General features: G+C 46.0%; 1 protein-coding gene across 4 annotated transcripts in view; it reads right to left on the minus strand.

Moving 5' to 3' along the window:
* The window catches only part of Hr38 (Hormone receptor-like in 38), a 39,973-nt gene that overhangs the window by 6,373 nt on the left and 9,216 nt on the right, over window positions 1-24,384 (minus strand). For all 4 annotated transcript variants that reach the window (XM_076532761.1, XM_076532762.1, XM_076532764.1 and 1 more), the window contains exons 2-7: window positions 4,298-4,518; window positions 2,427-2,665; window positions 1,813-2,316; window positions 1,392-1,722; window positions 996-1,304; window positions 254-488 (exon numbers count right to left, since the gene is read on the minus strand). In XM_076532761.1, coding sequence (XP_076388876.1) covers window positions 254-488; window positions 996-1,304; window positions 1,392-1,722; window positions 1,813-2,316; window positions 2,427-2,665; window positions 4,298-4,518 — 1,839 coding nt within the window. The remainder of the gene's footprint in view (window positions 1-253; window positions 489-995; window positions 1,305-1,391; window positions 1,723-1,812; window positions 2,317-2,426; window positions 2,666-4,297; window positions 4,519-24,384) is intronic.

Raw genomic sequence — 24,384 nt, forward strand, 5'->3', positions numbered from 1 at the left:
GAAAATTACCTCGTAAACGTTTCATCGGTATTTTCCGATACAAAATGGATAGTTCTTTCTTCGACTAAACAATTACGGTCGCAGCGAATATCCATTGTGCGTCCCAACGAAGAACCGATCGCTCTTGTCAAGAAAATCGACGCAACGTTTGCGTGGTATTTCTCGCGAAATATTCGCCTTCGAATTCGTATACGATATCGCGAGTTATATTATGAAATCGTGAAGAAACGAAACCGTTTAAGCGATAACTTACCGGTAACGAGAGTGAGAGCACACAAGCAGGCGAAAGCGCTAATGTCTACGTCGAGAACATGAAGAGCCCTGCAGAACTCGAGAATGCTGTGAAGCCAATCGCCAAAGCTACGCTGACACTGTTCCAATGCCAGGACCACACCGTTGCAGAACGTTAACTTCGTGTCCTCCGGTTTCGTGCGATACGCCAACCGTAGAACGAACAATTCCAGACTGGCTGATTGGAAAAGTAACTCCTACGAGGCGGAACAACAACGAAAACAACGTTGAACAACCGATCACTGATTAGTTACGAAAGGGTTGTCGACTGCGGGTCGTCCGAGTCACGTTACGATTCGTGTACGAACAACTTTTCTAGCGAGAAAATGTTATTTTCACCGAGGTCTCGAGACTACTAGACAATCGGCCAATCAGACCGTCGATTAGGCATGTCGTAGGTTCGTCAGGGTTGACCTTTTATAAAATGTACAAGCTATCGATCTTTCTTTAACGAGAGCTTCTTCACGGATAACGTCTAGACGCGGATACATAATAATAAATATCTAAAGTGACTCGTATACACTTGCATAACGATACAGCGATTTGGATCGTATTCGAGCGTAAAACATATTGTACGTTCACGAATGAAAACAACAAATTATTTACAGCAAAGTGGTTTTCTTAATTGCCACTTGAAAATATTTACTGCATGCTCGTAGTTGATCATCGACCGTTTACGATCTAGAGAAAAATACTTTACGAACCTGATCCTCTCGCACCAGATCCGTAAAACCGGGAATTTTATCGGCAAAGTTTCGTATCACGTCGATGGAAGTGGTTAAAAGGTTGTAAAACTGTTGGGTCTTTTCCGCTTCCGTGATCGGTGGATCGCCGGGCCTCGGTTGTCGGTACTGCGAATAGTCTAAGCTCGCTTGATCAGGCGTCGTGTCCAAGTGCGCACGCACCAAAGCTGTGATCAGAGAAACTGGCGGGCTGGGAGGCGATTCCTGCGGTGATTTTGGCTTCGAGGGTAATCTACCTCTGCGCCCTTTCAACGAATCTGTCCTAACAACCTGTCGAATAGACGGTATAAATTTTCTCGTCGCGGAGAATCGAACGAAAACGCGTGTATTTCCTTAATCCGCGGTACAGTATCCTACCTCTTTCACCATGCCGACCATCAGGCACTTCTGGAAGCGACAAAATTGGCAACGGTTCCGTCGACGCTTGTCGACGGGGCAAGCTTTCTCGGCGAGACACACGTACTTCGAGCCCTTCTGCACCGTCCTCTTGAAGAAACCCTTGCAACCTTCGCAGGTACGCACACCGTAGTGTTGACAGGCTGCCGTGTCACCGCAAACGGCGCACAATTGACTCGGGCTCGGAGGTGCTCGTTCGTTGCTGGCTCCGCTTCCGGGCGACGGGGAATTGACGGAGCTTCCGGTACTGCCGCTACCGCCACGCGCTTTCGGCGATTCCGTGCTGCCACTACTGTCGTTGGCGAACACAATTTTTGTTTGTTTATCGAAGGTTCGCGTCGCTTTTGCAGCGGAAACAACGATCTATCGATCAATTAATTACCTCGCAGACTCAGACCTCTGCGTGGGCAAGGACGGCCTTCGTGGTTGAGGTGTTCCCACGACGACGCTGTCGACGCTCGGACAAATATCCGTCGGCGCGACGGCGGTGGCACCACCGGTTATGGCCGGTGCTTGCCCGTACACGATGGGCACGCTGACCGATCCGCCGTAAGGTGAATCCTGCCGATGATTCGACGGAGAAGGAACGGCCGTGGTCGGTGTCGGCGCTGTCTCCGTAGCGAAGTAATGATGATGATGGTGTTGTTGTTGAGGAGGCGGTGCCGGTTGCTGCTGGTGGGGATGGTGATGCTGTTGCTGCGGTGGTTGCTGATGATCGTGGTAGGACAACGTGGGCGAGAACTCGGCAGGATAATGGCCAGTGGGGCAGGAATATACCGAGTTATCGTAACACTCTCCCTCGTCCATTTTGATGCCGAGCACCTGGAGCTCCTGTCTGGTGTACCGTTGAGTGTAGGTCTCTTGGAAGCTCGGCAAGGGTGTTGAACTGCGGCAAACGATACGAAATTTAAACGTTGATGGCCCTTCGCGTTTCTCTCAGCACCGATTTCGCTTCGTTTCGGAGGACGAACGTTAAATTTTGCCTACGTATTATACCTATGCGAATCGGCTTGAACGTCTTCCGGAAGTGGCGGTGCCGACGGAGGTGGTTGCGGTGCTTGTTGATGATGCACCGTTTGCTGAGCTTGAGCCGACTCGTCAGCCGTAGATACTCCTTGAGGATTGCCCAGTTGCAGTTCCGGAAATGGATCCAGTTCTCCTGGCAAACTACCCGTATCCGTGGTATCCGCGTAAGGGACGTTGAACAAGTCCGCCAAAGCGCCACCGTAAGAGTTCTGAAAAAACCACGTTAAACTCACCCTGTGCCGTTCGAAATTAATCCCTCGAAATACTGTACGATCACCGTTCGGTGACCGTATTCGCAATTTCGAAATAGCGATAACGTGAATTATTAAATACGTTAGGCGTCGTCCTGCGAATAGAGGGAACACCGTAGCCAAGCGAGGGAGCTTTTTTCTATTGTTCCGACAAAGTCGGACGAGCTTCGGCAAGCCGCGCGAGCGGCAAATCGAAGTACTCGACTGCAAGGCGGTAACATTGTTCGACCACAATTGCGAGCCGTGTCGAGACATCGATGTACAGTCGAGGTGCGCAGTGAGGATGTCGGAGAGGATTGGCGAAGCGGGTTTGTATCGCGTGTTGTCTATAACTAAACCTTCGGGCAGCCGGAGATTTCTACGAACCGTTTCTCGCGAATCCAAAGCCATTGCGCTTATGAAAAATCAATTCGTTTTACGAGGCATCAACTGTGATTCGCGACCATCGACAGACTCGAATAGTTCAATTTCCTTGCAACCTAAAATATTTACGAACGCCGTAAATAATTCATGAATAACGAAGAGCGTGCTATTAATGTCGATCAAAATTTCAACCGAAAACATTTTAATAAAAATACACGAATAAAAATAAAAAAAGTAGAAGAAGAAAAAGAAAGTGGAAAAATCTCGTAAAAGAACGTCTACAAATGGACTACTGGAGGATATCAGAAAGCGGAAAGGAGGATGAGGGGCGGATATTCAATTTGCCAGGTTGGTTCCGCTTCTGGTCTGACATTTCGTTCATCGCTCCCTCGAGAACCGACGATCGAAGTCTCCGTCTTTCGCAACCCTGACTACGTCCTTCTAAACGGCCTCCCGAAATCACCGACACCCCTTCGCCCCTCTGTTCGTACTTCCACCGTGCAACCGCGATATCGTATAGGCTGTCGTTTTAATATCGTGGATAGGTAATTTCGCGTACAAGCTGGACTAAACGTTGACCGTTTAATTACGCGTAACGAGACTCGCCGATTCCAACGAGTGAAACCGAGACGGAAAATCTGGCTTGACAGCGACGGGAGGGGGTAGAAACAGGTAGGACGACACTCGAGAGATCCGGGTACGTGGGCAGGAATGCAGATGGTGCACGATAAGCGAATGCAGATGACGATCGAGAACGTAGGAGGGCAGATCTTGTTGCGGGTCGAGTTAAACTCGCCGCTTCGAAGAGCACCGGGACAGATAAGATACTGTGAAATAGTGAAAGTACCGTGCGTTGCTCGACCACTCTGACGAATAGTTATACGGAAAAGTATCTCTGAAAAATGTTCATCCTTTGCTCTTCGCCACCAAAGCAAACGATTATTCTGATCTTGCAGACTATCGATAGAACTCGAGTTTAAAATAATAATATTAAAGTCTGATTATTATTATTATTATTATTGAAATTGAATCGTTAAATAACGAACACCGAGTCCGAGTATAATGAATTGCGTTATCGATCGCGGTAGGTATCACGGTCGACGAGAATGAGCTAGGAAAAAAGGGATAAAGGGTACTGTCTCGGAATTAACCGATGACACTTTATTCAGATAATAAAGGGGAAAGTTTCGCGCGAACATGAAAGAATACGATGAATGGATGGCTCACCTGTGCCTGAAGCAGTAGCATACTTGAGCCTACTACGTTGAACGCGGTGGTGGTCGTGGTTGTTGAATGATTCGTACAGGCGAGAACTGGAACGGTAGCTGGTGCCTGACGTTGCTGCCGTTGGCGATGCGGTTGCTGATCTACGTCGTTCCGTGTAATGGCCACCGCACGCTGGCTACCGTTGCTGTTGTCGCTGTCGCCGTTCGGCGAATGGAGTTGCCCTGCAACAGAATGAAACGATCTAAAGAAACGGTCTTGTTCGGAGTATTAAACCGGCGTTGCTGACCGTATTCGATTTACTTCAACGCTCAACTTCCTCTTCAATGAACGCCAAATACGTTGTGGTCTAGATTCAACGTAAAAAATTCTATCGAATTTTTGCGATGTTTCGTAACGCGTAAAGATCCACGAGAACGTGCCGTATTACTTAATCTACCCGATATGTTACCAGTTTCAACAATTTACAGCCCCCTTCGGGGCGACACAACGAGTCTACTGTAAAACGCTACTCTATAACAGCGAAAAGATTAACCAATTCCGAACGTCAACGAACGTTTCTTCCCTGACTCTTCAATGACTGCGCATCGGCAATATAAATTTCAAACGATTTTAATAACGTCTCGTTTATTTTCTTTCGATGGTAGAACAGTATTCTCGTACATAGAATGTATCGAGAACAGGATTCCGCAGTATTTGAAACGTGCAGTCTCGTTCATTGTCTACGATGAAACAAAAGGGATGTTCGACGGGAAAAGAAACTTTTTGACGCGAGTTCTGAAGCGTTGGATACGAAAGCGGGTTTATTTCTAGTCGTCGACGATACCGCGATCGTTGTTTCTTTTTTCGACAAATCACGTACAATATCTCCGATACTGAGAATGCCCGGCGTCCATGGTGATCATCTCTGCGATCGAACGACAAGTACTCGAACAAATTTTGCGAATTACAACCAGGTTCGAACTACCAGGCCAAAATTTGGCCTGGCAGCCGTTGAAATTCCAAAAACACTTTCGCCAAATCGATTTCTTCTCGCGATTCGATGTTATTTCTGTTCCGAACAACATCCAAAATCGACTTATCGGTCGTCGAATCCTCGACGTCGACTGAGGTCCGCGACGTCGACGTTTCGTCCTATATAGGGTTGCTTCGACACCCTGGGGAGACATGAAATCATTGGCATTTAAAATACTACCTAGCTCATTCTATACGGACAGCCACCATGCCCCTGCTCGATTATTATTATTACGCGATATTATCCCTACCGTCTGGGGGATGAGTACGTTTCTGTCAACGAGAACTGTGATTGCCGTTTCTTTTTCTTTGATTTTCTTTATAAAACCTGTTAAACGAACATTTTCGAGTCACGCATAATATTTCTAGTATCGTTCAATCGAGTTCAGTTTATACCTTCGTTTAAAAAGTGAACATACTGTGGCAAACACTACTACGTACAGAATATTTTTAATATCAGTCTAGCAATTTTAGATACGAACCGACGTATAAAATTACAGGGGTCGATAATTCTGTGAAATGCGTCTCGAATGTAGCCAGTTTCTCGTGCAAAACGAAACGATACAGCGAATGAACAAAATATACCGACTAAACAGATGCGTGTATCCCTCTCGAGTATCCTCCAACCCTTCCACTAATCGACGAAGATACGAATCGTAGATAGTCACGGTCTCCAAATCTTCTGTTCGATTTAATTTCACAACGACTAGCGCGAACGGACCACCCACTGATTTTCATGTCGTAAAACATATTTCAGGCTGCGCGTAAACGATGTCACTGTAGCGAGGAATAATCAGGAAGGGATGTACAGGGTACGGAGCAACCAGATACGATAACGACACCCTTGCGAGGAAATAAAGGAAGCGTAAACGAGCGCCGTTATAAACATCCGATGGAATTATGCATAGTTGTTAAGTTCTAATAAAAAGAAAAAATAGTCTTTATCTCTTTTTTTTACCTCCAACATATCCTTCCGGCGAGCGTAACCTGTCGAAGGCAAGGCAAGGTGTCTGTCGCCAATTAAGATAGTTCGTTTCTAAACAATGAACCCCATCGGATAGCGAATCCGCGCAGGAGAGTCGCGAGTGGAAGAACCGATCCCACCTACGAGAACGCATACTAGAGAGAACAGGCTGCTGCACCTGAAGAGCCGCGTGTGCACGTGCACGGAAGGACTCGATTAAGTTCGGTAACGCTGGTCGACCGTAGGTAGGGTAAAGGTAGAGGTAACCCAGGGTAGGGTAGCGAACGGACGAGAAAGAGTAGGGTTAGCCGAACAGCGTGTGCCAAGTGGATTACAGCGGTATACACGGCCCTCCCACGAACCACGCCTCTCCACGTGCCACCACGTGCAGCACGGCGCACACCGCCACTTGCTTCCTTTCTTCTCCACGCATTCTCATCAATTAACCGCTCTTCCCTTCTTCTCGTCCGCGTTCCTCACCCTCTTTCACGAAACAACCTCGCAAAACATGTTTAAACGCTACAAAGAAAGACAACAATTTTCGGACATTTCTAACGATTACGCAACCAATTATTTTCCCTCGTTTTCATCGTTTCTTTTATCATCGGACATCGAACTACCATCGAACATGAAACGACTACTTGTCTTCTGGTTTTCTAACCATCGTAATTTACCGCGATGCTGATCGTCTTCGAGAAATCGTCGAACAGTGCATTGACACACGCAGCGTGGAAGTCATGTACGCGATTACGTTACTAGCTGTTTGCACATCGTTCAGGTTATTTGGAAACCGCACCCATGCGCGAGTATCCGCGTTACGGAAGGTGAAACTCGCATTGTTGCAGATCATCGGGTAAACGCTACCGAATCTGTTGGTTGTGTAACTTCGAGGAATCCTGTAAATTCAACGCTTGCGAAACGTTACCTGCTGGCAATGTCACAAGATCCGATGTTAATCGCGAAGAATTTGGCAAACTTTTATCGACGAAACGGGTTTCCCTTTCCTACCGAAAACGAGGCCATCGATGTACCGATATCGAACAACCTTAGAAAATGGCCATTTCCGTGAAATTTGCAAAAAATGTAACGGCACTAGTAGGTGAGCGTAGTGATCAGCTGATCGTAACAATCGTCCCGCCTCGTGTTCCTTTCCGCGATCGAGTACGTTTGCGCTTACCGCGATATCCTTCATGAATAATTCATCCTATCAACGAGTTTCTTTTCAACGCGACGCGACGCGTGCGAGAAAAACCTCAGTCACGCAGAAAGAGAAAAAGATCGAATCTATTTATAGAGGTTGGATAAATTTTCTTTAGTGTCCTCCGTGGTCGTCGCGTTCGCGTCTCGAGGATCGTTAGATCGAATCGATCAATCGGCTCGTCCTATACAGAGGCACACCTAACAACAGGCGTTAGGTGGTGGATACGTTCGCGAACGCGCGAGAGAAAGTGGGACTTGGTGGTTCTGAGACTCGTACGAGACACATAATCGCATACCGAGATATCTTCGATTTAAGCTCGCAATCGATTCGCCCACGCGTGTTGGAAGTCTCATCCAGCTGGATGATCGTAATTAACCCTTTCACTGCTAAGTGGAGATAGTCTGTATTGGTTGGTACTGGACTGGTTATTTCAGCTGCCTCGTTTTGCAATATTTATACCGTGCTTCTCGTTACTCAATCGAAGAGAAAAATTAACGTAATCTACGGTGGTTCGACGCGTTGACTGCGTTGGTGGTCTTCGGCGACCAGCATTTACGAATTCAATTTCACAGAATATATTATAAAGCAAGAAGGAAAAGATGATTCTTAATCGCCGTTAAAGGCCATTAATTAGTATTAACACCGCGTTCTGCAACGATACCATGTTACGTGCTTTTTAGAAATTGTATATCATGTTTCGTGTACAAAGGGAATGATTTTCTGGTAGTTGAACAAATTTTTGTAATACTTTAAAACGAATCGAAAGAATCGACGAACTGTTTCAGTACGATTACGGACAAAATTGAAAGGATCGTTCCAAGATCAAACAGATAACTCTCCGAAAATTTTCGTAATGTTTAACGTCTCGTAACATTATAGAACATTATAAAATCGAGTGAATCGCTTCGATTCACGTTCCTCGATTCGTGCATAAGTTAATTTGAAAGTCTCCAAGTAGCGAGCAGTCTAAAACTGGTCCAACGAACGCAAGCCAGTGCAGCTTTCTCCTTCGTTGAATTTCGCGAAAGATTAATGACATCGTAATTGCAATTACGACTACGAGAACGCGTCTCGATCTTGACTCGTCCGTTTACGCGACAGTTTCCTTCGACGAGTTGATATCATCGCTGTCCACCGATCATTAGTAGTTCATTCATCGAACCGTTAACAGAGTAGCAGTTATCGCTAGCCTCGTAACATATTCGGTCACGACAACCTTCGGTTTCGAGAAAGGCATCGGAAGACGAAAATCCCGTAACACGCGACGATAATCGTTTTATCAAATATTTGTCGCGCGCAAATCGAACATAGAAAGGCGCATTTCTCAAGGATCTATCTTTCCCGCCAAACATTTCAAAGTCACTTTACGCAGTATACAATTAGCCGTAATTATCTTCGATCTAGCTACTTAGAGTTTGTTAAGGAGCTCTGCGCGAAAGCACAGGCCCGATTTGACTAGACTAAAATCGAGAATCCGTGAAAGCAAGTTGGTTGGACCAGGAAACTCGAGCGAAACAAATTGTCCAGATACCCTGGAAAGATTAGATAAGTTCGCGTTGAATTGACCTCTGCCGATAAAAGGCAGCAAGCGAGTACAAAGGACTCGCAAAAGTTGTAGTCGGTCGCGGCCCGGGTTAGAGTGCGGTCTTACGGTGTCGAACGAGGTGAAAGAAGAGGTTCGACGTCGAGCAACGAGGGAGGAGAGAGAGAAGGAGGATACAGAGAAGGCTGCTTGCGACACGCAGGCTCGAGCAACCAGGCTGATAGGTAGGTAGGTAGGTATATCGCCCCCTGACCCCGAAGAACTACCGTGAGACCGGCTTAGCTCCGCTCGGAGCACTCTCCTTTGCTCTCTTGGCGTGCACCGCGTATGCACACACGTATTTACACGCGTGTGTGCAGCCAGGCGCCGTAGAATAAAGAAGTGGGAAGGATACGTGGCGCGACACCACGTATGAAGAAGAAGAAGAAGAAGAAGAAGAAAAAGAAGAGGAGAAGGAGAAGGATGTGACTCGTGGGTGCAGCTGCAATGTGACCCGGCTGCATTCAGTGGCACACACAGGATGCTTACGAGGGCTTTTCGATGGCACGCCAGGATTATCCTGGATAGAGAAGAAACGATGGAATGAATTTCGTAACCGCCGCAAGCACGATTCGCGTTCACGACGATTCCTTGCTGTGCCTGCGCTTCGACACGCTTCGAGGCTTCGCTTGGGAGATTTTCTGCCTCCTTTCCTTCTCGGTTATTACCAGACACCTTCGCCGATTTCTTACGCTCGACATTTTTCTTCGATAACGAGATTAAAGCGTTCGTTCGTTCGCGGACGCTTTATGGATGTCTTTAGAATTTTCATTCGAACGAAATCACCGATCACCGACGGTGTATCACGATTTTACAATCGATTCGCGTTCATTTAACAATTTAACAATAGTCGAAGTTAAACGATCCGTTAAGCAAATCCTGGCTAGCAAAGTGTGAACTGGCTTAAAATAATTTTTAAGAAATAGATGAAACGAAGTCGTGCGTTACAGAGGAAACGTGCAACTATCTTATCCGTACGTTACTCGTTTCGTGACTCGAATAATTCGTTTTCGCATCTACTCCGTGCCATTAACGAGAATAGAAATTATCGATGACTTTTGGGAGAAAGTTAAACGGTTTTTGACCGTCAGACGAATTCGAAACTGCAAGAGATCCTGCTAAGTAATCGTAGAGAAGCTAAAAATACACGTTCTCATGGAGTTTAATGACTTTTGGATATCCCCGATTGCTAATCGTACGATAGGAGAAAGTATCTGCAACGATGTTGTTTCCCGTTGCCGTAGGTACCTACCTTCGACCATGATGCAAAGCCGCGAGGGAATCGTTCGAATTCACGAGCATTCAGCAGGATCGTGTATTTTAAGAGACATAGACCGCGGCGAAAGTTTTGGCCGTAAAGCTTTCGCTAAAAAAAATGTTAACACTGACCATGCGATTGTGTACCATCGTCATAGTTGTTTGACTGCAGAGTCTGGCAGGCCATTAAATTATCGACGATCCATAAACGAGAAAGAGAACGAGCCGTGCATAAATCAACGATAAGCGTAAAAACCACGATATCATAATTACAGACCGCGATATTTTACGAGGAACCGTTTGAACGCTTGAGCTCAGACTTAAAAGTCAGACAGACACTGTCACTCTAGTACGTAGGTACTACACAATCATACAGATTTCTGATAACTTTTTCTGTCCGTCCATCAGTGTAGTTAAAAAAAAAACGATACAAGGTACGAACGATGTAAGCAACTTTTTCTAGGCGTCGCGTAAGCAATCATCGCGCATACCTCGAACGAAAGAATAAGCAAATAGAAAACTGGCCGGAGCCGCTCACTGCCGGCGTAGCAATTATGTTTCCAGTAGCGCATCTGCTTGTGAAATGCAACGTAATTTCGTTAGCTCGACCAACGAGATATTACGTATCGACGAAAAATTAGTTTTGAACGAAGTTCGCGTGACGAATCGAATGGCGTGTCAAGCAAAATGGCTGTACGAAATGGCTCCACCCACATCCTGATTCTCGCATGCGTGTTCCATGCTCTCGTATATCGATCATTTGGTTCCTCTTTACGGAGAAGCGAACGAAGAGAGAAGGAAAAGAGAGAGAACGCGAGCAGAGGGTATTGTGAGGCACGTGCCTTGACACGCGTCGAGATCTCCGGATCTGTCCTGCATTTTCGTCATTTTCCCTCGCGGTACGTCAACTTTCGTTTACGTTCACGAAACTACAACCGATTCTTAAGATCGTACACACCATCAAGATGATAACGGAAACTATTTATCAATTGTACGAAATTTATCGACGGAACAAAAAGCCTTCCCTGTTCGATTCAAACGTATTCTTTTTTCATTAACCTTTGAGATTTCTTTCTACCAGAAACCGTGTCTTGTATCGCTAATTTAATCCATTTTGTAAGTTTTCCATTGAAACAACCAATCGGCATTCCTATGGTCGCTTAAACGTTAATGGATTAATCACGATGCAAATTAAGTTATAACACATCAGCACATCGGCGTCATAGACAGCGAATACAGGAAGAAAAACAATATAATTAGGAAGAAAAAAGTTTCCGTTAGCATACGGAAAAGAGTTAGCTCGATAAAAAAAGAAAAAATGAAGGCGACAGGCGAGTAGGTCGCGAGATTGCACAGAAATCGCAGACCCTGCGAAATCGTGATGACGTAGATGATTTAAAAAACTTGTAGCACATAAACAAATTGAAAAGTTCGTCACTTTTTCGAAAGTAAAGTTGCTGGATCGCTACTCGGTCGAATACTTGGAAATATAGAAAATTAAGAGGAACAGGCGAGAAACGGGAGTATTACGAGGCGAACGTTGCAGAGATCGCGCATCTCTGCGAAATCGTGGTGGACAGTTATGCAAGAGGCCACATTTGACGCGTCCGCTCTGGCAGGTTCGACCGGTCTTAATTGCAATCAAACTGCCCAGACAACTTTGTTCAGACAACTAGTCGATTCGAGCTAGAAACAAGCGCGAGACACTTGGTGGGCCTCTCTTTGAATATTCATAAATTATTTTCTACCGGCACGCGTCTGCACCATGCTTTGCGAGACTTAGCGAAGTGTAATGAAAAGCAATCGGTACCGAGAAACGTTTCACTCTTCGCTTCGATCTTCGACCTTGTAATTTTCGTGAAAATTCTATTCTCCTAGAACCGGAGTTCTTCAAATTTCTCGCCCGATCGAGTACACGAATGCTTTGAGTCTCTTATCATTTAAGGAAGATTACTGTTCATTCCTAGGAACTCTATAATCGAGAGTTCACGGTGAAAGGACTGCTATTACCTCTCCTTAATCACGCTTCGCGAGTTAAACGTTCAAATCATGTTTTACACCTTGAGTTTCCCGATGCTGAACTTATCGAAGCCGATATACCGTAACTACAGATGGGATCCGAGCGTGTTGCAAACAAAATTCTACGGGCATCTACTCGTTCTGGGTAATATTCGTAGGAAATGATGCTTACATTGCGAGTAGAGTCTAATTCACGAGTTTATCTAGCGAACTTGATCTCAACTTTATGTATATCTCGCGATCGTATTCTAACTGACAGTTATTCGACGCATGTTCGTTACTTTATCATAATCGTTCGACAAACTTTTGTCGCAATCGAGGCTAAACCTCCAACGGTAAGATCCTCCAGAATTTCTCTCGAGGATAAATCGAACAACGTGATTGATTTATGTGCGAGCATCTACTCTCTTCGTTTTCGCTCAGATTCCACCGTTTGCGTAATTCTCTAACGAATACCGGGAGGCAAACGTTGCGTTTGTACTACCGTCGAGACACCTTCGATATCGAACAGACTCGCGACCGCTAATAATTTACGATTGTCACGCGTTAACCCATCGACTACCAGAAATAAAACGCATCGTCCCACGCGACAGATGCTGGATCGAACGTCCTCGAGCGTTCCTGCGGCGCGAAACCCAAGGACGATCACGAACTCGTCGTTCTTCTCCATAAAATGCGACGTCCACGTGCGTTCACACGAACCGTTCGCGAATTTGCCTTCTGAAAAACCGTGGTACCGCATTCCCGGCCAGAGACTTCGGATGTCTGCGTGCGTCGCTCGAGTATATTCGTGTCGAATTGTCTCCTTTCCCCGCCTCGACGTACGGTACCGGTTGCTCGTCCTCTCACTCTCGTTCACCGGATACCGATGATATACGCATGCACACCGGAGACTAGAAACGAGGTACTTTCGACGAATTCGATGCACGAACGAATTTCAATCGGTTCGGGAAGAAACGGAGAACGCTGACAGCTTTCGACTCTGAATTTCTGGTTGTCGGTGTGTCAGGCCAATTAACGTTTACCGCACGATCGGCGAATTGGACGTTCGGCTCGTCGTCGAGACGCGAGAAATATTTATGGTGCTAGTCGTTGCAGACTTTCGAGATGTTGCAACGTCTCCGACGGATCTGATGTTCGTGAAAAATAAAAAGAACAACGAAGGAAAGACGATCTATCTAACTCGGAAAATTCGTGAGTTAGACCACCGACGCAACAAATAGATCAAGTGTCCGCCAAAGTGATCACTACGTTTTCCTTTCGTTTTCCCTTTCAAATAACATAATTAATAATAACACGCCAAATATTAATCGATATCAAACGACGTAATGTTCCGACTAAATTTGAATCAGCCTGATCCAGATTCGATCGTAGTAATCTTAATTTGAATTTCAAAGCGCTCAGCTGATTATGTAACGAGCAAGACCTACACTAATCGATCATGCAATCGATGTACAAATCGGTGTTTAAAAAAAAGGCGTCAGTTTGTGTGCCACCGTGTGGCACGCGCGGGAATTTATCCGCGCGACGATCATCAAAGGTTTCAGAGTGCGAATCGTTCCGTCAATTACGCGATCCTGTAGGTTCGCGTCGAGCAAACTACTCGTCGACAGCTCGTCTCGAGCGAACGTGCAATAGTACCCATCGTCGTGGGACAGCACGGATCCACGGGAGTTCTGTCGCGAATGGTCGACTTGAAAAAGCACCGACGAGATCCCTATCGATTCAATCAACGCCGTACGAGGCTGTAATCGCGCTTCATCAAGACGCCTCTCACGCTGCTTCATCATGGAAGGGTTCAACTTTTTGTTCTCCCCTGTCTCTCTCTCTCTTCCTGCCAAAGACAATGTTCTGCAACGGTAATTCGTGAAAATTAAACGATCAACGCCGAAGATGGAATTCCCGTTTTTGCGCGCGTTCGTCGAATGTCTCTATACATCGCTATACGTTGCATCGTTTTATTCGAGCAACGCGTTTTTCCAATATTCTGGACAGCTCGTACGGGACATTCCACGCGAAACGAAACGCGCGTGTAAGCGAGGATATCGCGAGAGCAGTACCCTGAAAGCGGGAGTCGAGAGGAAGCGATCATAGCGAGATAAAGAATTATAAATTTGAGACGAACACGAGGCTGCGGGGACGAATAAATTTGTGATCGGTAAAGAGTAACGAACTGTGCAGAACGAATCGACGCGCACGGGGTCAAAAAGGAACGTTCGATGTTCGAGGCAAGAGGTTCCCGTAGATGAGATAGGCGCGCGACACGGGTTGGCGCGAGGAGGACACGCTTGCCACCTTGCAGTCAGGTTTGCGAGAGGAGGCAGCAATCGGTCGACACGTCGAAGAGAAAGGATTTACCGGGGTCACCGCGTCTACGCGGGGCCCGTCACGACGAAGATAACCGCCGACTAATAGGGTCACTTAGGCTAAAGCGTATGTGTTCGATCAGAAAGAAACTTTGTCGGACAGGTTTCTTCGCGGCGGTATTACCTGCAACACAGCCAATCTCCAGCCACGAAGAAACGCTTCGTGGGAAACGCTTGCAACGTATCGGTCCGCGCGATCTTCTCTCGCGATGCTTCATCCTCCATCTAGGCTCGTAGCCAACGGATTCCGCGTTCGCGGTTCGATCCGTGCGATTCTGCGTCGATTAAAAATTCGTCGTCGCTAATGGTTGTCCGCGCGAAACGAGACGAGACAAGATAGACGAGACGATTGCCATTCCCGATGATCCGCTGGAAAAATAAAACGCGCCGACAACCGCTTATGGCGATACGGAATAGGATGAGATGGATCGACGATTCGTGGCAAAAAGTCATCGCGAAGGAAGAAACGCTCGAAGGCCTTTCTCGATTCGATCCCTGCGCAAGGCTGGTTCTGCTTGTCGAATGTCGCAAGCCGGTAGCATCGGTGCGCTCGATTAAGCGATCAAAGATCGATTAAGCTAGCTGGTTTTTCCCCCGTTGCTATTTTCTAACGTTGCTTCGTGCTTGAGAAAATCGTGCTGGTCGTTTGATACCGTAATTGAAATCGCCTCACGCCTTTTTACGCCAACTAGTTGCGCGACGACTTTAAGGATAAGTACGATAACGCGCTGGATAGAAAGCGGCCAAACGTGGAATCGGTTCGAGTTGACAGAACCGGATGACCAATTGCTTGAACCTGGAACAACGCAGGAACTCCAACAGCTTCGAATGTCGTTCGAGAAACGCGTTCGATCGCGCTTTAAATTCGGTAACTCGATGCAAATTAGGCGTAGAAATAAAATATAGTTGAACATGTCCATGGGCGGAAGAGTTAATATTTTCTTAATTTCGAGCACAGTATAAGGCGGGTTCTGTTGATCCCCGTAGCAATCAACGTATTAATAATTGAGAAAGGAAAATAAAGAGCCCTCGTGGTCGGACAGAACGATATTGTATAGCAACGTTAGATCCGTATGTACTTATGATAATAATATAATGACAGTAGTAGAATGAGTAGTAACTAGTCAGACACGCGTTCCCGCGGCAAACCTCTATTCTTCGACGCTCTTCTACGCTACAGACAATTAGTTTCTTGTCCAGCCGTCATTCGATTCATTCGCGCTTCCTAATCAGTTAACCTCCAAAATTAGAAGCATTATCTCGAGTTACGTCAACTTATTACCAAGGGTATTTCGATACAAGATGCACGATATTCAGAAACGTGCAAAGCAGCGAAATACGGAATTTGGAAATAATCGTACACGAGGAAAACGGAATACCTATTATTTAATTCGTTCGTCAAAAATAAGTTTCGCCGTAAATAAGTCAAATATATAACTCTCGCGACATCTTGTTGGTTTTAATAACGGCGTTTCCAAATATAATATCGGATCAATAGGAAAAAATAACAAAACAATCGATAAATATTCAGTGGGTAAAATACGGTTGAAATTACAAATCGTTAAACGAGCGAATACATTATTCGCTTAATTCGTTTATTATTACATTTTATATAAGCGAAGAACAGCTTTCACGATATGATTCGAGAGCTACCCAACATCCAGTCGAATATCATCTGCCGATCTAGGCGAATTCGAGTGCGGAAATCGACGAACAGGTAGACGTAATCCAAGGAATATCGTAATAGGTACCTTAATCCTATCCAGCTTTCTATACCGCCCGCGGCGAAGAATCGCTCGCTCGGTTGCGCGCTCGAACAAATCACTAGCACACTACGAAACATGCTTCAAGGGCCGAACATTTCCCATGGATTGTTTCTTCTTTGTCCCTTCTCCCCTTGCCCTCTTTACCGCTTTTCCCCTACTCGCCTACACCCTTCTCTGCTTGAACGCACGCATCCGCATAAATATTCATCGACGGCTCGTGTTTGGTGGCCGCGTACAGGTCTGTCAAATCTACGATTACCATACTTTCTCGTTTGATCGCGCCGACTCGAATCGCGTGAAACTCGAACGAACGGAAAGAAGTGCAGATTTAACGAAACGAACGTTCGGTAGCTCGATTCCAACGAAGAAAGATAAGGCAACGGAGCAATTTTGACTTAAAAGTAAAGAGCTACACGTGGCCCGTGACAGGACCACGAGCTAAGTAACGAGATATCTGAACGTTAGCAACCTCTCGAACGTGTTTGCTCACGTAACTCGCGCTAATGATACGTTAAATCGCCACGACGGAGTAATTGCAGGGACGTTGATCGTATACGCGGCAAGTAAGTGGCTAACACGTACGTACCTGTACGTGATACGTTTTAGCGGACGTCGATGTATTATTCTTACAACGGGACGGTGATATTACATCGAGCACCGGAGACAATCGCTTGTCAGAAATGCAGACAGGGCGTTCGATCTGTGATCGGCAAATTCCTCCGACACCGTGTAACACGATAAATACGGGTCGTTCTAGACGATCGGTGCTCCATTGTAGAAAGATAAGGAGCCATCGCTGTAATTATTAGGAAATTTGATACACGTGGCTTAATAACGTAACACTTTGGCGGACAGGCGTTCGAGTACAAGGCTGAAATGCAATGTTTAGTACTTGTTATCCGGTTTAAGGATCGAGATACTTGTTACTCGGTAGTGGAATGTCTTCTTGGAAGCGCGAATGATTTATCGTATTGTCTAGCACGAGCTTAACGCGATAAAATGATTACTGCACCATATTTTTTGTCATGTTCCTACGAAGAATGTTAACCGCGTGTTCGAAACTCGATCAAAATATTGACTGACCATTCGAATGCAGGCAACAAATTAGAAGCAACGATTAGAAAGTTCAACGACGCGTTCCGTTTTCGCGGTGTCGATCGACTCGTTATACATGCTCAAATTCCTCTTCAAATAACATCGTTTCATCAAATTTTATCACTCTCGAGTTTCATACTCCGTCTTTCGACGATTATTTATGAAGCTGTTAAACTTCTTACCAGAGAAAACAGCGTTCCCATCAAGTTGACGCGTCGAACGAAATATTTAACAACTCCAACGCCAACTCTGTCAGCGCCGAGAGAGAGCTTAAACCGAAAGATAATCATCGTTCAGCACAATGCAGACGCGGTCTGACCATAGTTCAAGCCCATCCGACACGATCGTAACGCGATGAATGCGAGCAGATAAAGGCTCAGTGCATCGCCAGGGAAATTATAGTCGCGGCCGCAATTTTATTACGAAATCTAAACAGCACACGTGGGCAATCATCGTGACCGGGCGTGAGAGTCTCAGACTTTTCATTCGCGATCTTTACACCAGTTGTCGAGTTTCTTTGAAATAACGAAACGCCTCGCGTGAAACGTTTAAGCGTGACCCACCTACCCGCGAGCCAATTAATACATCGACGCGACGGCTCGTTTTACGAATAACCACCGCCCTTCTGAACCGACGAAGCTGCTTATTATCGCTTATCGTCTTGCATCTTACCGTTAATATCATAATCACCGTTCTGGCACGGTGTACCGGAATGCTGGACGCATTCTCTTGCCTCGATCCTTATTGCTTCGCGAGTTATCCCCTTTTTTAATAACCCTTAGCCCTTTTATGTTCATCGGAGAAACGAATCTACCAATTCGTTCGATCATCGACGAATTAATGAAACGTGATTTTCTTTCATTTTAAAATAGCACATAGTGCGAAGGCTACGATGCATAATAAAGGAAGTCAGAACCGATTACTACTTGTGTAATTAGCAGAAAATGCAGGAAGCGGCAACGAACAATTTTCTTGCCTAATATACGCACCCAAGAGATTCGCTAAAAGGAAGAATGCGCGCGGTGTAAATGGTAACGTAAAGTGCGAAGAAAGCATAGAGATCGTAAATGTGAAACTTGGAATGCCCTTGGAGAAGGTTGTACGAGAGCTGGGGACGAAAATCGATGGTGAAGCTGGTGGTGGGTTGTGGCGAGATACGCGAGCATAGTGAAATGCTTGAAGGTGAAGGACGAGCGTTGCAACCGGGTGATACAAGTATTCGGTAATCGTCTTCAGTGATCGTCCTTGCTCGTTGTCGAGAAAAATCGATGACCAGGTTACCTGGAGCTCGTTACGTACGTAAAAATGAAACTGTACTGGCATGTCTTTTGAGGCAATCTCGAAGATTCGTATTTTTTAAAGAGCTTCTTCGAACGAGATTTCATTTTACTATCTCGAGTGACGACGATTCATCGGACGAACATCGAAACAACTAGGTTGTCAATGACCGTGGTTGTTCATTCAAAGTTCTAATATTAAACCAGATTATTTCAGGCCCAAGGAAGAGTCGACGATTTCTTAACGCGCGGCGCTCGCGCACGACTGCCAGGTACTGTTTCGAATGAGTTATGTCGTTCATTAATCACCGGAATCAATGGAAATTAAGAAACGCAACGTGCCACCTGTCAAACGATTTCGAGAAATAGCGTACGTCGTTCGCATAAATCGGCGCGAGTTATTAGTCTCATTAATCAACGGCAATCTGGCATCCAACGTTAACGAAGAAAAGCAACCAACCCGCGGGAACCTGTTGCTGATCCCTTCGACGCGTTATTATCCGACCAAACCCACTCCACGAACATGGTTGAAATTTTATTCACAATTAATCCAAGTGGAAAGTCGTTGAGATAATCCAGTTAAGAGATACTCAAAGGTATATTGTATCGGCGCGGCGCGACCAAAGTCTTCCGAAGCGTGAAGAAACTGCGTGGTAACTCTATCTTCCGGTGCCCACGCTCACGCGCGAACCACGAAAATCCACGTATCGTTCTCGAACGAAACCGAAAGGACTCGGTTGATTTCGAATAATCAACGTTCCTTCGTCGAATTGAAGTCAAATTCGAACGTTGCCAACGCTGTGGAATGCAACTACGATCAAAGTTTTATGTCAGCGGTGATTTAGTCGAGGAATCAGCGATCGCGAACGAGATTTTTCTGAGAAGTCGAAAACTCGCGCCAAATAATAGAACGCGACCGTCGTTCGACCTCGCAGATTTACGATACGCGTCCGCTACTATTAAGCGCGAAGGAATTAGGTTGTAATTCCTACTGATCTCTGACGACTAGATCCAGACGATCTACTCTGGTTCCTATCTAATTATACCGATTGCTCAGTGTCTTACTACGAACCCTCGGCCAACGGAGGAACACTCGAACAATGACTTTATTGAAATTTTCTGCAACTTCTTTCGATTCGGACACTGATTTCAGCCGTTTCGCTTTCGAATCGATAAGCGAAGGACGGTACGCGATTCCGTTAATTATCATTACGAAGGAACAAAAGGAATGTCCAGCGGTCGTACGGTAAATCTAGGACAACGTCCTCGAAGAAAATTCGCTATCGGAGAACCGCTTTCAGGCTCGATCAGCGTCCGATTTCGATTTCTCCTTGAAATTTCTCCACTGTCGGTGATCCCGTGCGATCGAGGTCCCCGATGGAACGGGAAACGTGACGGTAGCAGTAGAGAGGGAGAAAAAAAGAATCGAGAAGGAAAAGACAGTAAGCAACAGCAAAGCGGCAGCAGCAGTAGCAGCAAGGATGGGGACAAGTCTCGGTTGGTGAGGTAGCGTGCACGTGTGCGTGCGTGTCGGCGCGACAACGCGCTAGATACGATCTGTCTGGTTGGTATGCGCCAGAGCGGGCAATACGCGACACCCATACCGTGGTCGGAAACGAGCTGCAGGTTCCGTGACCCCGAAACCGGGTACACAATCTCTCGTTGATAGCCGCTCGGAGAAAAGCTCATTCTCGATCGCCAGCTATTCCTCACCGTACCTAATTCACTGATAAGCATCGACCGCAATTAACGAATATTAACTGCTTCATTACCGATCGAGACTTACGTATCTACCGGTGCCCCGATCGATTCGCGAGAAATCAAATAAAGGTAACACGCTAACCGGGAAACGAAGGTTTGGGCTTTCTATTTGGCCAACTCGATGGAAATTGGAACGAGCTCAACTCGGAAGAAAATTTATGTTGCCGGAACGCGCGATACCGAATCGATTCGATTTCTTGTAGGTTTCCATTATCGGCAATCGAGATTATCAATTTTCCTATGGACCGTGTCATTTGTCGAATCGTGGTTTATCGCGACTCGATATTACTTTTAACACACCGTCGTGTTTTAACGAATAATCGATCTTTCGCCGTTTGTTCGTCGTTCTCGTAACGTTTAAGTACAAAACAACTCTTAATAGCGCTTTTCTTTTCCGTTTGATTAAACTACCGTTTCCCTCGAAGGTCGTTAAATTTTTTTCTTCGTTCGACGGGGAAACCATTACCATTTACCATTCGTCCTGTTGCCAGAAAATATCGTGCACGATTTTCAATCGGTATTTACCATCGTCGAGGACCAGTCCACAGGCAGGAAGTAACGTGACTCCGTGTTTTCGATATCGGCATAAATTAATTACGCTTACATGTCGGTGTTAATTATGGTCGTTCTCTATGGAAGGCAACGAAACGAGCGTAAACTAATTAGTTCCCGTTTCGAAAAGGGTATATTTCACGGAGCTGACATTGCACGGCAACCGCCGTTGAAAAACAATGCGCGTCCTCTGTGCATCGACGATAGGAAACACGACGTTATAGACTGGCAAGAATGGCAACAATCGAACAGGATCATCAACCGTGCAACGGCTAATTATCCCGAGATGACTGCTAATGACTGGAGAGCGAGGTGGAAATTCGAGGCAAGCGTTAATCGCTTTACCCTCGCTTCGACAGTCACGCGTTCAATACACTTCGATAACGCTCGCTTCGGGCGAGCGTGGATCCACGAGAGAGCATAATTGTATGTAAATACGAATGTGCGATCGAATCGAGACGGTAGGTCGTAAATCATCGTGAAAACACGACGGGATAATCTGCTGGCCGATGAGCAAACTGGTTGTGTCGGAATAAGAATACTCGTTACGTAAAAATCGGCCGATAGACGTAAAATGACCCCGTCTTGCGATACGGATTTCGCAGACGCATCGAGTAAAAACTCCTAGCATCTTTCTCGAATCTCTTCGAATGTCCAAAACGAAAACGGGATTAAGAAAGAAGCGGCACGAAAGTAGTTGAAACGTGGGCGGAAAGTGGAGAAACGTCGAAGAACACATGAGAAAGTACCAAATTTAATTTGGCTTTGGTACTAAATTAAGCAATAGTTTATTTTCTTTCGCGTCTCGTTGAACATTCACGCTCGCCCGACTATAAGTCACCCACGCTTAATTTCAAGCTATTCTACATCATAATTCATGGCGGTGTATTAACAGTTCAACGAGTAAATCTGCCACATAAAACGAAGAAAAAGTACAGGTTGTTCAGACTTATCGCGCCTCGGTATCATGTAGGTACGTCGTTTCGACGATAATATCCTGAACAATCGGTAGCAGAATTCCTGGTACTAAACTGTTATTAAACCGTTCGGGTGCATATATGCATTCGACAAAATGTCATTAACACGAACTTTCCATACGTGTATCGATTTCTGCGAATTCATTTACTTTACATTTCGTTATGCAGAAACAAAATGTTCGATGCTTCGAACTAAGTTTTTACCAAAGGACTTTGTCACTCAAAGAGCTTTTGCGGTCCATTTATTCCCTGTCAACGTATCTTATTGATTTTTAACCGATATACGAAGTGCTGAAAGGGCTTTTGTGATCCATTTATTGCACGGAGTGCACTTTGGAACGCAAAATACAAAAGCTAAGGTCAAAATACCTGAAAATCTAACGAGCTCGTTTTTTCCTTATTTATCCCCATCGAACGTTTAGGCACGAACACGTTTGCGACGAACTATTTAAAAGATGTTCGTTAATAACGTCGTTAACGAGCTTCGGTTTTCTTTCGTTTCGAAGCAGAAATTATCTTTCGGTTCCCGCAAGTATCGACAGCCGATCGGCCAGTTGTCCGGCAATTTGCGTGTCGTCGTGTGTCGAGTAAACTTCGGAGGCGAAGGAGCTAACAGGGATCCTGGAATCGGACGATCCAGGAATCTTGAACGGTGGAAGTTAACGAGGATGCCGGCAAGAGGATTCGTTCGTACACGAGTGGCGTAGCGTGCAACAGGCAAACGAGTGATTTAGTCGCTTAGATCGAGGTCCGCATACCGAACAACTGTGACCGACTCAGGACGGATCGAGACCCCGTTGGGCCTCGAGGCCTCAAGGACGGTGAGCTCGTAAAGCCAATTCGTGCCTCTCTCTCGCTCCTTCCAGCGGATTTTCTTCGTCGTGACAGACGAACACGCGCATCGGCTGTAACTTCTACCAACCGCCGCCTCCGATGATATCCGTCGTTAATGTTAATGTTTGCAAATTGTGCGTTACGTCCGAGCGAGGCAAGATTACGGGGTGAGAATCGCTTCTCGTTAATTTCCTCCCGAAGATCGTGTACAAATCTCCACGTGGTCATTTGTCGCGAAAAGGTCAACGATTTTAAGTCGCTCGATGTCTCGTTCGATTCGTCGAATCACAGCAATTCTTTACCTACCCTTGACCAGACGTACAGTTTAAAGCGCTTAAAAATCTCTGATATTAAAAAGTTATGATTCCAAACGATTTTGAGAATATACCGCAAAGTTTGCGCGTACATTCAGGTGGGTCCGCGAAACCGTAGAAAAGAAGAGAATGCTCGATTCGTAAATTAAGGCACGCGTAGCACGATTCCACGAAATTTATCTAATCAAAGTTGCAAATCAACCGACTAGACGTATGTTCGAGCTAGAAAACAGAACAACGACAATGCATCTGATAAACTGCATTCGACAATAGGTAGCCGAGTTTGCGCGCGATTCATTGTGAAAGAATCGAACGCGAGGCCATTCCCCAACCACCACCGATGGTCGACTTAACGGGCGAACGTTGCGTCTATCGTTCTATCAACCTTCAAAAATGACAAACTATTTTCATTTGCCATCGTCCTCCCTTCGTTCCTTACAATCTCGTCTCGTTTCAAACGAAACGGCCGTCATATAACCGTAAAAGGGCGAAAAAAGACAACATTGAATGTTCGAAGAATACGAGCAACCCTACGGCTTCCACCTGTTAAAATTCAACGTTCGATATCGCACCGGTCTATCCCCTTTAATCGGCGGCCTTGCTCGCCCCCGTTAAACAGACTCGCTTGCACACGTACATTAACGACCACCCTTGCACCCTCGGTGTGGGTCGTCAACGCACGGAGTCAGAACAGAAACTTCGTCCCTCACCGGCGCAATCCCACTCCACCTTCGCACAGCTGCTTTCCACCCCTTTCAACCTCCGCTCGTCCGCCTTTTACCACCCTCTGAACTAGTGACGTCATACTGCGACGTCGTCGATGACGTCATTGTTGTACCGCAGTTCCGTTCATCGATCGACGCCCACCTCCTTTGCATGTTCAGGGGCGGAAAATCGGGTGCCCCGTTTCGATACGCTTTATCGCGTCTATTTTCCACGACTGCGAAGTAACGTACTACTTCGAAGACTTTCTTTCGACCGTGTTTTTTTTTTTGCACGCGTTTACGACACGTGGAATAATCGCGGGTTCGACGTAACCAAGTGAAACACGATAGAGCGGTACTTTTGACCCCGATAAAGCTAAAGCGAGGGCCCGTCGAGTTGACGAATT

This window comes from Megachile rotundata, chromosome 6, assembly GCF_050947335.1.
Source record: "Megachile rotundata isolate GNS110a chromosome 6, iyMegRotu1, whole genome shotgun sequence".
NCBI lineage: Eukaryota > Metazoa > Arthropoda > Insecta > Hymenoptera > Megachilidae > Megachile > Megachile rotundata.